Below are 15,408 nucleotides of genomic sequence, written 5' to 3'. Positions count from 1 at the left end.
TGTGTGTGTGTGTGTGTGTGTGTGTGTGTGTGTGTGTGTGTGTGTGGGGGGGGGGGGGGGTGGGTGGGGGGGGGGTCTGTCACATGAAGCAAAACATCTCACTGGAGGAAAAACAAGCATTTTATTCAATTTACTGGAAGAGACAAATGGACTGTGCCTGTTCAGGACAGCAAGAGCAGTCACATTATTGACATTTCATTTACATTGAGGTCATGACCTCACTCTGTTTTTGTTCAGCACATCTGTACAACATCCACTCTGACCAGAGAATCAACACAGGGCCAGTTCAGTTCTGGACGTAGCAATCAGCTTTAAACAGGGCTGAATACAGCATGTAATCCTTTTTTTTTTTTTTTGTTTGTTTCATGTACGCAATCCAGGTTAATTGTTTGGTTTCATCTAAAAATTACAAAATTCTGTCCATATTGAGAAGACAAACCCATGTACAAATTCATCTGTAAAAGGAAAAAATTGATGGAAAAACAGACACAGTCTGAATACAGAGAGAAATTCAGAAGACTGCGGCTCTTGCTCCTCGTCCAAAACCAGACCAGGCGACAGATTACCGTTGGTTTGCCACATCTCTGGATTATGGATCATCGGTTCAGTGCCACCAGAATTCAGTCTTTAATGATCCAGTGGTTAAAGTATGAAGTTATATCAGTTTATGCTTGGATGGTGCTCTTAGCACTGAAGGCCAAGTAGTAGACCAGGATACCAATGAGGGCGGCCACCACCTCAGTAGACACCCATGGGCCGTTCCATGCACCCTGGAGAGAGATTTTAAAAAATAAGTTTATATTGGAAGAAGTAAACAGGTACTGACCAACTATTAATTCCAGTTTCACCTTGTTCTACAAATAATGAGTCTGAGAGATCCATGTGATTGCACAAATGGGTCGGAAAAAAAAACCCACTGAGAAGAAAACCAACAATGCAAGTCATTCTAATGTTTTCTAGAGGGCAAATATAGTGACTCTTGTTTGAAAATTTAATTAATGAAAATATAAAAATATTTTCTCAATATCTCAAAATAAAGCCTCTCATGGGAAGAAACTAAAATAAAACCTACATACCAGCACCTCGGTCACCCTCAGCTATTGACTTACTGAGCGGCTCTGGGATTCCAAGAATATGTTTTTCATGAATAAGTGGATTTTAGCTCCGCATCACCAAGTTATGCTTTCCCAAGAGGACCAGTATCTCTGCCTGTTTAGTGGTATCAGGTTTGATTGATCTTTTCTTTTAAACATGAAGAGACACTGGATTTTGTCCCTTGATGACACAACACAAACAGTAAAATGCAATAAAACAATCCTGATGTACTGAGAAAGGGATTTGCATAAAAATAAATGACAATAAAAGCACAGAATGCTTGTTCTAAAAGATTTTGTGAAAATAAAAGTTGGTTTATTAGACATCTTAGATTAATGTCTTCTTTAGTTTCTTTTTGGTATAGTTCACAGTAGGGGTGCAGAAATGCAAAATTTTCTCTAATCGATTACTCTTCCCATTGTTAAAGCGAGTACTCGAGTAATCGTTTTGTAGTTCTTTTTTTTTCTGTGATTCTTTTCCCCCACGGGAGGCCCCTCCCCCAACTATGACGCGATGCCGACTGTATCTATTGATTCATTTGAATCTTCTGGATTTTAATAATTGTTAGTAAGATGCCTTTGTATTAACATTCAAATATGACATTTCTTACTTCAACAGACAGCAAACCTCAAATAAAAATTCACACAGACGTATCTTATGACTGTTTTAACACTTTATTATAATTAGAGCAGTGAGTGTGGCGAGCGGACGTGCAGACATCAATGCGCACTCATCGCACGTTGAAGCTGTTTTGACAGCAACATTCTGTTAACAAAGACTCCAGTCTGCAGTGTAGAGCACACTTTACTCTGGTAAATTAAGTTACAATAGAACAGGTGAAGGATTTAAGTGTCTGTCTGTTTCATCTTTCTCCTCTGTGCGTGATGACACACGCTCAATCTCGCTCGTCCGTCCGCTATGAGCTATTTCTCCCTATAAGGTTGTTCCATTTTGTAGTTATTAAAAGAATAATCATCTAAAATTCCAAAATATAGGAAAACATCGTGTTATGCTGCTCTGTCCTGGATGATCAAATGTCATTGGTTTGGCGGAGTAAAGCGGTAATCGCAAAGTGAAAGTACTTCTTTTTCTGTGGACTAAAAAGACAATTTGAACTGAACTTTCAGAGATCATATTGCATATTTTGTTTGTTTGGGACTTTATGTTCATTGTGAATTCATAAAGGGGTTAATTAAAGGGATATTTTTGTTAGGGTAGCAGCGTACGGATCAACTACGGACGCGTTTCAGCACAGAGCCTTGATCAGCGCTTTGTCATCTATTTTCTTTTTGCGCTCGTGCACCTGAAGTTTTATTTCTGTTTGAGTGTGCTCCTTTTTTCTGTTTTGAATTAGGCCTATCCTAGAACCCACAATGCAACAAGAAACATTTACAAAAATGTGGACTACAAAACGATTATCGATTACATTTTTTTTGTAACCGATTATTATTTAATGAACGAGTACTCGGGCACCCCTAGTTCACGGATTCGATCCAGTAACTGAAGTTTTTGGCCTGTAGGGGGCAGCAAAACCCACCTTTTATATTAAACACAGTACTAATATACAGTATTATCATTTTAAGTGAGAATTAAGTTCAGGAGATACAGATCTACATTATCAGTCATTGTTTCTGGTCTTGGAAATGAACAATCTTTACAAGTCTGTAATTAAAGTGTGTGTTGTTGATTGTACAAGGCTAACGGCACCATGATTGTGACTGCATTCACTTGGTCCGTTTAAGAGTCTATAACAGACTTACCCGGTGGTCAATGTTGACAGAGAAGAGAGGCTCAATAGCATTCACATCTTCATTGTTTCTCTGGGCCTGAAACAAACGAGATTCAAACCATATTCAATTTAAAATTATCAGCTTTGTTTTTCTTTAAAAAAGTAGTAAGTACAGTGCAAAACAATTGGAGTGCACAGGCAATAAACTATAGAGCATATCTGATATGAGCAGGTTTGGTCTTTACTGTGGATCAAACACTTACCTTGCGCAGGGAACTGTAAGACTCCTCATCAAAGAATTTGACCTGATATGTTCCAGAGCTGGCCTGTTTGTGAGGAAGACTCCAGGACACCTGAGGGGAAAAAGCCACATGTAAAATGAAATTTTGGGTCTGGAATTAAAAGCCTTCATCTCCTCTGAGAAACCTTGTGGTGGGTTTATTAACTGCTAATAATTGAGTACAGAGAGGAGAGGGTGAGTGTCCTGCCTACACCAAACCTCAGCACAGCTGACCAGTCACTTTGTAAAGTGAAATCGTTGCCATACTGGAGATTTTGTTACATTTTGCCCCCAATGCAAATGTCAGAAATGAAGAGTTGCGGTCTCTATTTAACAATCAGACAGGTCGTGAATAATGACACCATTAATCAAGTTAGGAGTGACAAGCCCATCAATATACACACAGACTTTTTTTTTTAAGTTTATGGATATATATTCAAGGTAGTGCTGATGAAGAGTTGAAAACTGAGATTTACAGATGGACAACACTTAACAGGTAGTTAAACTACCTCTGGTTTTATCATCAACCTTCTTCAGTCTCTTTAACTTAGGCTATCAAGAAATAACCATAAAACACCATACAAACACATACAGTGAGATGAAATGTCTTAATCAGTGCCTATGAACTCCAGATCACCATCATACCTGGTACTTGCCAACATCCTGGCCTCTGGTCACAGGGAACTGTCTTCCATTGACATCAGCGTACAGAGTCACACTCTGGAAAGGACACGTATGAAACGCAGAGTCAATCACTCAGTACATATATTATTATTATTATTATGTATATAGTGTTGTGGGTGGACTGCTGTTACCTGTGCACCGTTGGCACATGCCAGGCTGAGTTCAACGATGAAGACAGACTCGGAGGAGATGACGGCGTCAGACGTGGTGTAGGCCGACGGAGAGATCGCTGGGTCTGTGCAGCTCTCTCCTGTCAGGAAGTGAAGAGCTTAGTTAATACAATGCTACACAACAATCTTTCATATAGCGCATTAAAAATGAAAAAAAAAAAAAAAAAAAGCATCACTTATTGTCAAACTTGCTAACAAGATACGTGGGAGTGATTTGATGTGCTGGTTAGCATTACAGGCTAATTAACCCCCTTATTCTCTTTTGTTTGTTCCCCACTGACTTACCTGAGCAGGCCACCACCAGCAGAGCGAGGAAAGCAGCTATCCGGATCATTGTGAGATATGAAATGTGGTCACGGGGAGGGTTAAATGTCGTTCCTGAGGTCCAGTTGTTGAAATGCACTGCTTCTTTCACACTCACTGAATGGAAGTACACCTCAGCTCACTGCTGAAACAGCTTTGCGCCTGCGCTTGAATGACGTGGACTCTTGCGCCGCAAAGCATTCTGGGGGCCAACTATGTAGACACGTCATCTCAATCAGAAGCACAAACCAGCCACTAGTTTTATTGAAATTAATAAATTTCTTCCACATTTCACTGATTTGATAAGTTGTACTAGCCCAGAATTGAATTTAAAAAATGTAATCAGACTACACAATCATCAAAGAAACCTTTTTTTAACTTGTCATGTAAATTATTTATTTACTATTTTTACTATATTACTATATTTAGCCTATTTGTTATTTTTCAAGGGATGTAATAAGTAAGTAGCCTACCACATCCTTCATTAAGTAAAAAAAAACATTAAATAAAATAAACATTTTGGAAGTCAAAGGAACTTCTGTTGACATGAGCAGGAAAAGAGACGATAATTGAAAATGTTCATGTGCTCTGAAAGTAACAGAAACTGATGACTGAGGTTCCTCTCAGACAGTCCTTACTACAGGCGACATAAGCCGGCATAAGACTTGTCTCGCACAAGGGGCCTCCAGCTGTCATGGGGCCTCGAAACGTCTAGCATACATACAGGGAAAGAGGAAGATGAAAAAAATGGACACTTACGATGTGAACTTACTTTTTGTACTCATGCATGCTTACGCATCTCATATCCACACATATCTAATACATGTACTCCCTTTCTTTTGTGTTTCACGCACACACACTTTCCTTTGAGATGTTTGAGACTAACAGGGAGGTAAGAGAGGTGTGTAATAACCCCCTTCTTCTCTGCTCAGAGTATAAATATCACCATACCAGAAGTAAAACAGGTTTTTTTTTTGGTTCCATCTTAGCTTACAGGAGGAATAAGTTCCCACCCTGTTTCTGGAAAAAAAGCAAGGCTTAACTCATATTTGGGAAGTTATGTTAGAGGCGGAATCTCTCTTAACTTCCAAACCTTAACCATAAACAAGAATGGCTTTTCTCATTTTCATCATTAAGAGGAAATTATTATAGGAAACCTACAATGTAGGAACACCACCATAGTGGAATCCTATAGGCACACAGACACACACATATTACATACACACACTCATAAGTGTATACCATTCACTAAATAAAGGAGATGAATTAAGAAAAAAAACCTCTGTCTTTCTGACCTTATGTCTCTGTAAAACAATAAAGTAACGTCTGGTTCCAGTAAAAGCGAGACGCTCTCCCCCCCGGTAAGTATATTACCCTCTCAACATTTCTCCCTTGACAACTGATGTTGTTAAAGTACCTGTAAGGTTATGCAGAGGGGCAGGACCTGAGCTACATCACTGGTTGAAATCATAAAAAAAAAAAAAAAAAAAAAAAAAAAGGAGCCCAGGTGGGTAGCTCCCCAAAAGATAAACTTATTCAAAAATAAAGAAAATGACTCCAAGTAGAGTCCAAGCAGATAGCAAGCAATTGGATGTTTGAGTCATATCTCACAACAGAAAAACTGTTGTTTTTAAATAAAATACTTGGTGCTGCGTAGTATATACTGATGCTCTGTTTTGGAAGGCCATATCAATATGAAACGCTCTCAAACATTTCATTGTGGGTATGGCCTTCAGCAATGAGGCCTGTCACCAACTTCTTCTAAGTTTGACTGGAGACTTAGTTGTTGGAGATAACAGCCCGCTTTTGAAGTCATAGAAATGGTGGTCAGAATACACAAAATATTTATTTTTCATGGGGTAAACATATGAAGTGTGAACCAATTTACAAACAATAAATATATACATTTTTTTTTACAGCTACACCTTCCACTGTTTTACTAAACTATGTGACTCCATCTTATTTAAAAAAAACAAAAAAAAAAAACAAGACATTAGATGAAAAACATCTGTGCTACTGACAACACGATGTGCTACTGAAAAAAACTTTTGTATTGAACAGGAAACAGTTGAATAGCAACACTTTTGCAGATGTAGGAAAAGTAAAAGTATCTGGAAAAACATATTTTTGTACACAAAAAGACTTCTGCATTTCAAGTTAGCCAGAGTTTAAACATTGTATTGCAGGTCTGCAGTCACAGCAGGGCTCTGATGTACAAAATAACAAAATGAGGGGCTTCAGAGTATTGAGACACTCTGCGGAAAGCAGCCCAAACAAATCACAGGGAATCTCAGAATATTGAGTGGCGGTCAGTGATCTCAGGTTTTTAGAAATATATGTGCTGAAAGATGCCATCACCTCAGTTTTCATTGCATCATCCCTTTCTCTAGTGCCGTCAGTCCAGTGGATCTGCTGCTTTGAAGAGACCGGCTCATTTCCCCCTGCGTCCATCCTGCCGCCCCTTCCTTTGAGGAGCCTGGGCAGAGGGAGAGGAGGTGGTGGAGGAGGGATCCGGCACTACTTGCAGAGTGAGAAGCTCCTTGAAGACTGAGTCCATCTGGCGATGAACCTCCTGTGATATGAAATAAACAACGGGGAGAAGAGTGGACACTGAAGAAACTTTCTTTGTTCTCTTTACTTCCTTTTTACAGCTTGTGATTATGTCAAAAGTAATTCTTTATTTGTCCAGCTATCTAAAAGACACTCTTTAAACTATAGTAACACTTTAGTTACTTAAGTAAATCATTAACATATTTGACACTTTTGATGATAAACCAGCAAAAAATCGACTTCTTTGTTGCCAGGCTGCAAACGACCTGGAGAAAATCTTTTTTTTTTAGGGTTCTACAAAACATTTACAGCTCCAGTAACCCTTAAAGTCTTAACCCTTTGTGGCTCAATAAAAAAAATCATATTAAAGCCATTAGTTAGGACTTGCAGACCCTTTACACCGGTGCCCTGACACATTATGAAACAAGTCTTTAAAAACAAATGAGAAACAGCCAGACCTTGTCTACTTTAATAAGATGGTCCTCAGAAGATGAGAGTTCCTGGCATCTGTATGTTAGAAAGAGATAAAACATTATTTTTCAGAGAAGCCAACATGTCAGCTTTAAAGCAGCAACACTTTCTCAGTTTTACTCACTCTCTTCGCACATATCCTGGAGAAGGGAAACGTCTTTGTTTCCCAATGGAAATCGGGAGCATTAACTTCCCACCTGGAGCGATGCTCCCCCCTGTTGGTCCAGCTTTCAACCTAGTTTGGTCAATTGAGCCACTACTGTTTGCTCTGGGACGCTCTGCTTTTCTCTGAGCAGGGGAAGCAGACAAGCTGGTACTCTTGTCCGCAGAAAGCCCCATTTCAGACTCTGTAGCACATTATATTGGCAATTATCAACTACACTCGAGACAAAATCAAAGAGGCATTGGCGGGAGAAAAGCACATAAACTTACCGTCTTTGTTCTTGGTGTACTCTGCTTCTGCATCTCCTTCCTCCATGACAGGCTCACTGAAGAAAAAACACCATCAGATAATCATTCCACTATACATTAAACCATTGCTCTGTGTAGTGTATAGAATACTCTTCCCTCACCAGTCATCCCGATCCAGCGTCATGCATTTCTCATACACCGGTCCTGGCACTTCATCATGGCTGGGGAAAATGCTCTCATGCTGGACGATGATGTCCTTCACCAGCGTGTTTATCTGAGGCTGCAGGGTGACGACGTCATCATCGTTTTCCCCTCTTATCAGGCTGGGGCCGAAACACACTGCCAGGTTGTAAGGCTGCATCATGTTCTCGTCACTGTACTGGGAGATGCTGAAGGCAGAGAAAAAAAAAAGCAAATGTTTCTTTTATAATTAATTTCACCTAAAAGTTAGTGTATTACTACATTAACTCTCAACCTATTTTAATTTTGGTTGTTTGTTCTTTTGTTTGTTTTTTCCCCTAACCTTTTTTGCAATGTCTGTGTCATCACATTTTTGTGCATTGGACTTATTTGCCAGTCCTTCATTGTGAGTTATTTTGTGTCTCCACCTCCTTGCAATAAATATCGACTTGCAAGATATTTCATTTTGCTGAATCAGTGTTGCAGAAATGTGTATCTATTGTAACCAAACTAAACAAGTCCAGTTTTGCCCGTGAGTTCTTGTACCAAAATGTTAAAAAAAAGTCACCTTCCTCCTTCTGTGTCTCAAGGGTAACATTAGAAGCTCGCCTTCATCAGTAACTACCCTACCCTTCCCACTAACCAAAAAAAGTAATAAAAAAAAAAAAGTGAGATATACTTCTGTCTGATCCAATTAGCTGTCTGGTCAAATAAAAATCATCCTTGAACTGCCCAGAATACAAATTTTCATATGCTGTAAATGTTTGATAAAAGGGGATTCTTTTTGTAGATACATTTCCTAAAACGGTGGTGACTTTAATAAGTAAAAAGTACTTACTGATGAAGAAATGCAAAGAGGTATCTCATCACAATGATGACAGGCTCCGGGTAGGAGGAGATGACCATTTTGAGCTGAGCGGCTCTCTCCGCCTCGTTCTTTATTTCTGACAAAAGTAATGAAAGCAAGAGATAAGCCATGGCTGTACGCTCTTAGCCACACTCGTTTGACATGTCAGCACCTTCAAACTATCTTACGAGTGTGCTCCAGGAGCTGGCTGGTGCTGTCGATGGGGAAGAGGGGATTCTCCAGACATCTGAAGTAGAGCTTCAGCACTCCAGCAACAGAGTCCAGGTCATATCTCTGCTCAGCAAGGGAGTCCTCTCCTGCAGGAGAAGCCCACAGCATACTGCCTTACATTATTAAAGCTCCACTATGAGGGGGATGAATCAAACAAACAAAAAAACAAAAAAATCAGGCCTACCTCGCTCAAATACATCCTTCAGGTTATTGACCTCCATCTGAGGGCCTGGAACTCTGAAGATGCCCTCATGATGGAGACCTGATTGACAGACAACATATTCCACAAGCTAAAAAAATCTATATTGAAAGTTAAAATACAGTAAATTAAAAGCCACTTTGTGTCAAATTTGTATGCCGTTAAAACATCCTTGTAATTATTCCTAAAGCCTTTAAAATATGGGACCATATAAAAGAAAAGGTAACGCAGTACACAAGATCTGCAAATGTGCACCTTCTGTTTTGCTGTCTTGAATACTCACCATTGAGGTTGATGTAGCGAATGCAGCTTTCTACAACTATTGGAATCTGTTGTCCTGATGCCTGAGGTAAACATATTAAGTTGTAAATGTCACAAAATGCAAGTTTGACACATAACTACTTAAAGATGTTCTGGAAATTCTACTTCATGAAGAGAGATGAATGTTGAAAGAGGAAGAGGTAAGATGTTGTCGACATGATGGTAGCTCACATTTATGAAGGAAAGCATGTCTCCATGGAAAAGTTTGTGATTGTGCATCAAACTGGAACTGGAGTGATTCTTCCGGACACGCACAGACTGTCCATTGAGCCTGTGGATTCAGATATCACAATGTGAAGACAGTCAATTCCATTTGGTAAATCTTGAAACAGATTTCACGACTGAATCGAGAACCAGAGAATACATTTTTATCTTTACCTTGGCTGTTGTGCATTTGATGCTTCAGCTATGAAGGACAAAAAAAAGAAGAGGAAAAAGAATCAGCTCTGCCAACAATTTGGTGAATTGCACCAAGTGTTTTCAAATGACACTGTTAGTCAGCAGTTTGTGTCTTTTGAGTTGTTCTGTGAGAAAAAGAGAAGTGATACCTTTCTCAACAGCCACTTTGAGCAGATCATGTTTGGCTTGCAGTTTAGATTCTAAAGAGCTGCTTACAAGGTACTCTTTCACTCTCTGTGAAAAAAATATAAAACCACATCAACCACATGTGTTGTTCTGGAAGGCTTTGTAAAGATGATTATTACTGCGGTTCATGACCCCTTGAATCACAGACTCACAGTGATGTAGATGTTCTCTATTTCCTGCAGGTTTGCCCTGCGGCGGGCCACGCTGGGTTTGACTGTCAGGTTCTCGGTGCTGCCCTCTTGAGATGAACCGCTGACGGGATCCAGATCATCATCACTGATGTTCTCTAGCAGGGAAGACTGGGCTGTTGACTTGTTCTTATTAGCCTGTATGACAGAGGCAGAGATAAAAACTCAAATTAATGCTTAGGCAATACTATATTTAAGTATTATAATAATTCAAACTATAATTAAGATGAGGAAGTTGATGAATTAAGAAGGTGATGGCCGTCAATTGTAAGTGCCTGTTGGAAAGGCCAGAATTACAAGTAGTACAAGTAGTATCTGTGTGTGTGTGTGTGTGTGTGTGTGGGGGGGGGGGGGGGGGGGGGGGATATCACAAGATAACATGTTTGCAGGCTTGCTGTCACATCTTGACTCACGCTTTCTCCTGACTCAGTACACTACAGATACCAAACCAGGAAGATTATTTCATTCAGTGCGGACAATGACCTGAGACGTGGAATCGAGTCTGCTTAAATAAGTATGGTAGATACGGTAAACAAACCCAAAAGTGATAGTATTGTGTGTAAAGGGTTGTGTGATGTACTCAACCTCCTCCGCTTCCTGGGTGACTGCTTTCAGTCTAGTTTGTATCTGTTTGAATCTGGTCTCCAGCTCACATCTCATCTCACACTCTGCACTGACATCAGAAACCTAAGGGACACAAGAAGGTTTTTTTTTTTTTTTTTTTTAAATCAAAGCCCAACACCTGAATAATCTACTGAAAACAAACACATTAAAGAAGAAACTGACCTGGTCTCCATCATGGGGCTGATAGGGGAAGCGAAGTGGCATACAGAAGGTGTTATAGTGGTCCTGCAGGAGGGTGTCTCTGTCCTGGCTCTGGTCCAAACCGGACACTTTGCCTTGGAGCTGCTGCAGGCCTGTGCCGAGGTTCTGCTGGGCCCGCCAGCGACTGGACAGGTAGGCCTGCATCACCCGGCTCAAAGAGAGGTGGTACCCTGCATCTGCACACTAAAGACGACAATATAAATCAATCGATCAAACTTTATTTGCATAGCTCTTTTCATACAACAATATATCACAAAGTGCTTTAACATCAACATAAATCAAACGGCAACGACATGACTCCCTCACCCACAATCCAAAAACTAAGGTAAAAATAACTAGATAAAAACAGGTACTGAGACTGAGGAAATGCTATCATTAATGCTTAATGAGGAAACACAGGAGGTCAAAAATGTAATAAAACTAGAAATGAGATGATTTGGATTTCTTCAGATCATGATGACGTATGTAAACACATTTTATAAGTGCTATGTCATGTTTCAATGTTTAAAAGTATTTTATTTGACCCAGTTCAAAATATTCAAATTTTGAATATTCAAAAAGTGTAAATTCCCAGCTTGCAGTAATGCTAGCAAGACATTTGCCTGTGTGCTAATGTTAGCTGTTGTCGAAGGAGAGCTAACGGGCAATCTAATATGTTGGATTATTTGAAATACGGCTTCCATCCCTCCAGATTTTAAAAATGAATTTCCTCTTCAGTAGCTTGTCAAACAAGTAGCAGGGAAATGGTAACTATTTGTGGGAATCGCTTAAGTTGCACAATTTGCATATTTGATTGAGTAACAATCGAGCCTAACACCTCGAGTCTGCTGACAGAAGAAATGGCTGATGTGTAAATATTGTGAATGGAGTACCGTAGTAAATACCAGAACTTTAAAATTCAAAAAGACAAAGTTCCATGACAAATCTCATCATTGATTGGTCCAAATGGTCTTCGTTGGTGGATCATAAGTTATACAGATACGAAGTGTTAATGTTTGGGGGGAAAAGGACAGCAGACAGACATGTCGAGTGATGCACTCACATCTATGAGAGTAGAGATGTCCTGGAGGTAGTACTTGTTCATGGAGGCATTGGCTGCAGCCAAGTTTAGGAGGTACTCATTCCGGGCCTTGCTGCACTTCAGGTAGATTTCTTTGACTTTTCCTTGTCTCTATTGCACAGAAACTACCATAAATTGAGCTTGTAATAGAAAATATAGACATCAACATGATGGCACATTTTCTTTACCTTTTCTATCAACCTCTCCAGTTTCTTGGCAGCACTCTGCTTCTGCTTTTCTTCCTGTTTCTCTGCCTCCTTCAGCTTCCCGTCTGCAAGCACGTACTCTGAATGGTACTGGTAGTATGTCCGCCATGCCTTCACACAGAAACATATCGGCATGATTTCCATTGTGTGATTAGAGAATGGAAATGTTTTTTGGTTGGTTTCTCACTTACGGTCTGCAGCTCTATGGTAACCTTGAGCAGTCCGTCTTGCAGCTGAGTGCAGACATCTTTACTCTGGAAACACGGCGCAGAGACAGGATACCACAAAGTGAGATGGCACAACACCAAAAGGTACACAGTGAGCCACAACATGTTATATCTTGAGTTTGTCAAGAGTTCATGTGAGAAAATCCGCAGAGTAAAGCAGCAGCGATGCTAGAATTAGGTCAATCTTCACGTTCTGGAATAGACTCATCCTAAATGCATAATGAAAGACCTGTCTTTGGTGGGTGCCAGTGATCTTATCAATACCTTTTTTGCAAGACGTTGTGTGTACTCCAGGCAGTGTGTGAGGGGCTGAATAAGGAAGTTGCTGCAGCTTTCACTCAGCCGATTGTGGTCCTTACTCTCTTGACGGGTCTGGGAAAGCAGAGCCAACCAAACCTGAGCCACTGAGTGACTGCTGGGCTCCTTCCTGAGCAAATGTAAAGAAGGAGCACAACATTTGTAAGATACAGCCAGAAATGCTTCACATCAGCGTCTTCTTTTGAAGAACATGTTAGTAAGTGTGTTATCTATTCTGGGTGGGATTCTTTACCTCTTGATCCTTGAAGTGAATCTTTCAGAGAGTTTTTCCAGGGAGCGTGCATACTCGCTTTCTATCTCACTCCGTCGTCGCAGGTAGTCTGTCAGGTCCTGAAGCTGCTGGCTCTTCTGCTCAAGTTGTAGGTCTAACACCTTCAGCTGGTCCACAAGCTGGCAACGCACCTCTGAAAGAGAGAAAAAAAAAAAATGTGGTGAAAAATAACAGCCAGAGGAAAGCGCATGCAAATGCAGGAGAATGAGTCATTGTGAAAGTCTTTTAGTGGTTGACCAACCAACTTTACAAGTTTAACTTCCACAAGAAGAACACACATTGATCAGAGTGAAAATGGGGTTAATAAAAAGGGAGAGTTTGAAAGAAAGGTGCAGATAAAAGTAAGTATCTAACCTTTGATTTGTGTGTCATAGTCCACAACTCCGACCCTCTCCTTCCGGAGTTTCACATGGGAAGTCATAGTTGCTCCACCAGGGTGAAATTCTGGAGAAAAAAACAAGTTTATATTAAGTATATTATTATAGCTTATTCATATCAGCAGATATATTCCGTTTACCTCTCTGGCAGAATCACAGCATTGCTTATATTCATGCAGGTTATTTGATCTCATTTGCTCTGCAAAGTCCGGTCATAATAAAGGCCTCTGAACCACTGCTGCAGCAGAGCACGGCTCTGTACACACTGTCACACTCTAAGTGTTGCAACACACACCCTCCAAGGGCCGTGGTAACATCCTCCTGGCACAGAAAGAGCAACAAAAAAACCCCCCAAAAAAAACATGTTCTTCTTACTGTAACACATCTCTTCAAACTGGTCCCCCCTCTGCTGATCGGCAGACAACTTAGAAAACCAGTTGGCATGTGCTGCACCAGCCACGCTGCAGAGTTGCACGAGGCCCAAAAATAGCTCCAGCAACATCTCAGCTTCACTAAAAATAGGGTGAACCACGATCCGTACGACAGGGATGTCTGTAGCAGGGACTACAGGTGGTTTTACTCATGAAACTTAAGTTCACTGATGCACTTTGCAGTTTAGTCTGTCTTTTTTATTTACAAAATATTTATCAGCAATCTCCTTTAAGTTTAAGCTTTCTTACTGTGACAAAGCTTTACACAATACAAAAAAGCCAAAGCAAATAGTGTTTCTGCTTTGTTTTCTTGCCTTGTTGTCATGACAGAAAATCATGCCTCGACGGAATATTCTGAACCTCTTCTTTGCAGAATATAGAAGAATTGTTGCACTGGAGACAATAAATGGTGCCTCTTAAAGCATGACAGGTTGTCTTTGGCTTTGACAAACTGACAATTGATCTCTTCACCAATTCTGTAACATTTCACTTATTTGGTCGTCGTTCAGAGCACATAAAAAGGGGAACAGCAGTTTATTTGTTGGATCATAGCCCTTTGTACACAACCAACACACACACACACACACACACACACACACACACACACACACACACACTTTCTTCCCCCCTTAACTTCCCCCTTTTCAGAAGCTAAACATCACTCATCAGCATTTTGTTCTTCTGAGACATTAACCAAGAGACCTGCTAAAATGAGCCTGCTGCGTTACAGCAAACCAAAAACTCCCTGAAAGAAGGGAGAGTGTCTCATTTTTCCAGCCTGTCTCAACCTTTTCCGTGAGCCCTTTCATTCTTGCTCCATGTCATCAGCCGTGAATCACCAGCTCCTGTCCTCAGTGTCACAGCATGTCATTAAAGTTAATCATAACCTTAAAGTAACTGCTCTTTTTCAGCTGCTTGCTGTTGTAGTAAGTCAGAGGGTTTCACTTTGGGTTTACACAAGTACAAACACATAGATGCTGCCGAAGTTATGAAACGGTTGTGACCTGAGGGCTTCTTCTGGAACCAACAGAAACATAACTGAACTAGTCAACACAATGATCTTTCAAACAGAACTTTATGGGACAAAGACGTTTTTATGAGAGCAGAACTGGAAAACTGGCCAGTTTTGAAGGGAAAGTTATTGAATAAAAGTCAGTTAAAGTTTAAAAAGAGTCCTACCTGATGAGGAGTGTTGACTAGTCTCGTCTCCTGAGTGAAGCAACTAAATAATGCCAGTTAATAGCACAGTAAGCTCTCAACTGTTTCACCTCCCCCTCACGTTGGACACAGATGGATGTGGGTGGAGAGGAACTCATCTCTCTCTTTTTCTCTCTCTTTCTCTCTCTCTCTCTCTCTCGCTCTCTCTCTCTCTCACACACACACACACACACACACACAAACACCTCTCTCTCTTTCTCACCAGTGATTTCACTCACACATTCATTTTGA

General features: G+C 40.4%; 2 protein-coding genes across 4 annotated transcripts; both read right to left on the bottom strand.

The window, feature by feature from the left end:
- Window positions 1–98: 98 nt before the first annotated feature.
- Window positions 99–4,414, bottom strand: ssr4 (signal sequence receptor, delta). Its single transcript, XM_061056672.1, has 6 exons — window positions 4,244–4,414; window positions 3,920–4,038; window positions 3,750–3,824; window positions 3,088–3,177; window positions 2,856–2,921; window positions 99–770 (listed from the first exon to the last, which is right to left on the bottom strand). Exons 1-6 carry the CDS (start codon window positions 4,290–4,292, stop codon window positions 666–668), a joined length of 504 nt encoding a protein of 167 aa, XP_060912655.1. The 5' UTR covers window positions 4,293–4,414; the 3' UTR covers window positions 99–665.
- Window positions 4,415–6,080: 1,666 nt separating this feature from the next.
- On the bottom strand, window positions 6,081–15,291 carry LOC132990311 (rho GTPase-activating protein 4-like). 3 transcript variants are annotated; one of them, XM_061058489.1, is made up of 22 exons: window positions 15,139–15,291; window positions 13,506–13,595; window positions 13,113–13,284; window positions 12,827–12,989; window positions 12,527–12,589; window positions 12,318–12,446; window positions 12,112–12,240; window positions 11,031–11,252; window positions 10,830–10,931; window positions 10,209–10,382; window positions 10,020–10,104; window positions 9,850–9,877; window positions 9,643–9,742; window positions 9,434–9,494; window positions 9,136–9,213; window positions 8,909–9,037; window positions 8,712–8,817; window positions 7,855–8,082; window positions 7,715–7,770; window positions 7,407–7,629; window positions 7,270–7,318; window positions 6,081–6,833 (listed from the first exon to the last, which is right to left on the bottom strand). In XM_061058489.1, the coding sequence occupies exons 2-22, from the start codon at window positions 13,570–13,572 to the stop codon at window positions 6,693–6,695; spliced, it is 2,505 nt and encodes an 834-aa protein (XP_060914472.1). In that variant the 5' UTR covers window positions 13,573–13,595; window positions 15,139–15,291; the 3' UTR covers window positions 6,081–6,692. The 3 variants fall into 3 exon arrangements, with proteins under 3 accessions (XP_060914472.1, XP_060914470.1, XP_060914473.1); XM_061058487.1 differs by lacking the exon at window positions 15,139–15,291 and adding an exon at window positions 13,904–14,045; XM_061058490.1 differs by lacking the exon at window positions 15,139–15,291 and adding an exon at window positions 13,669–13,801.
- Window positions 15,292–15,408: the final 117 nt, after the last annotated feature.

This window comes from Labrus mixtus, chromosome 15 (genome assembly GCF_963584025.1).
Source record: "Labrus mixtus chromosome 15, fLabMix1.1, whole genome shotgun sequence".
In the NCBI taxonomy this organism is placed as follows: domain Eukaryota; kingdom Metazoa; phylum Chordata; class Actinopteri; order Labriformes; family Labridae; genus Labrus; species Labrus mixtus.
The sequence above is the reverse complement of the archived record's forward strand: the minus strand, read 5'-3'. Positions and strand labels throughout refer to the sequence as shown.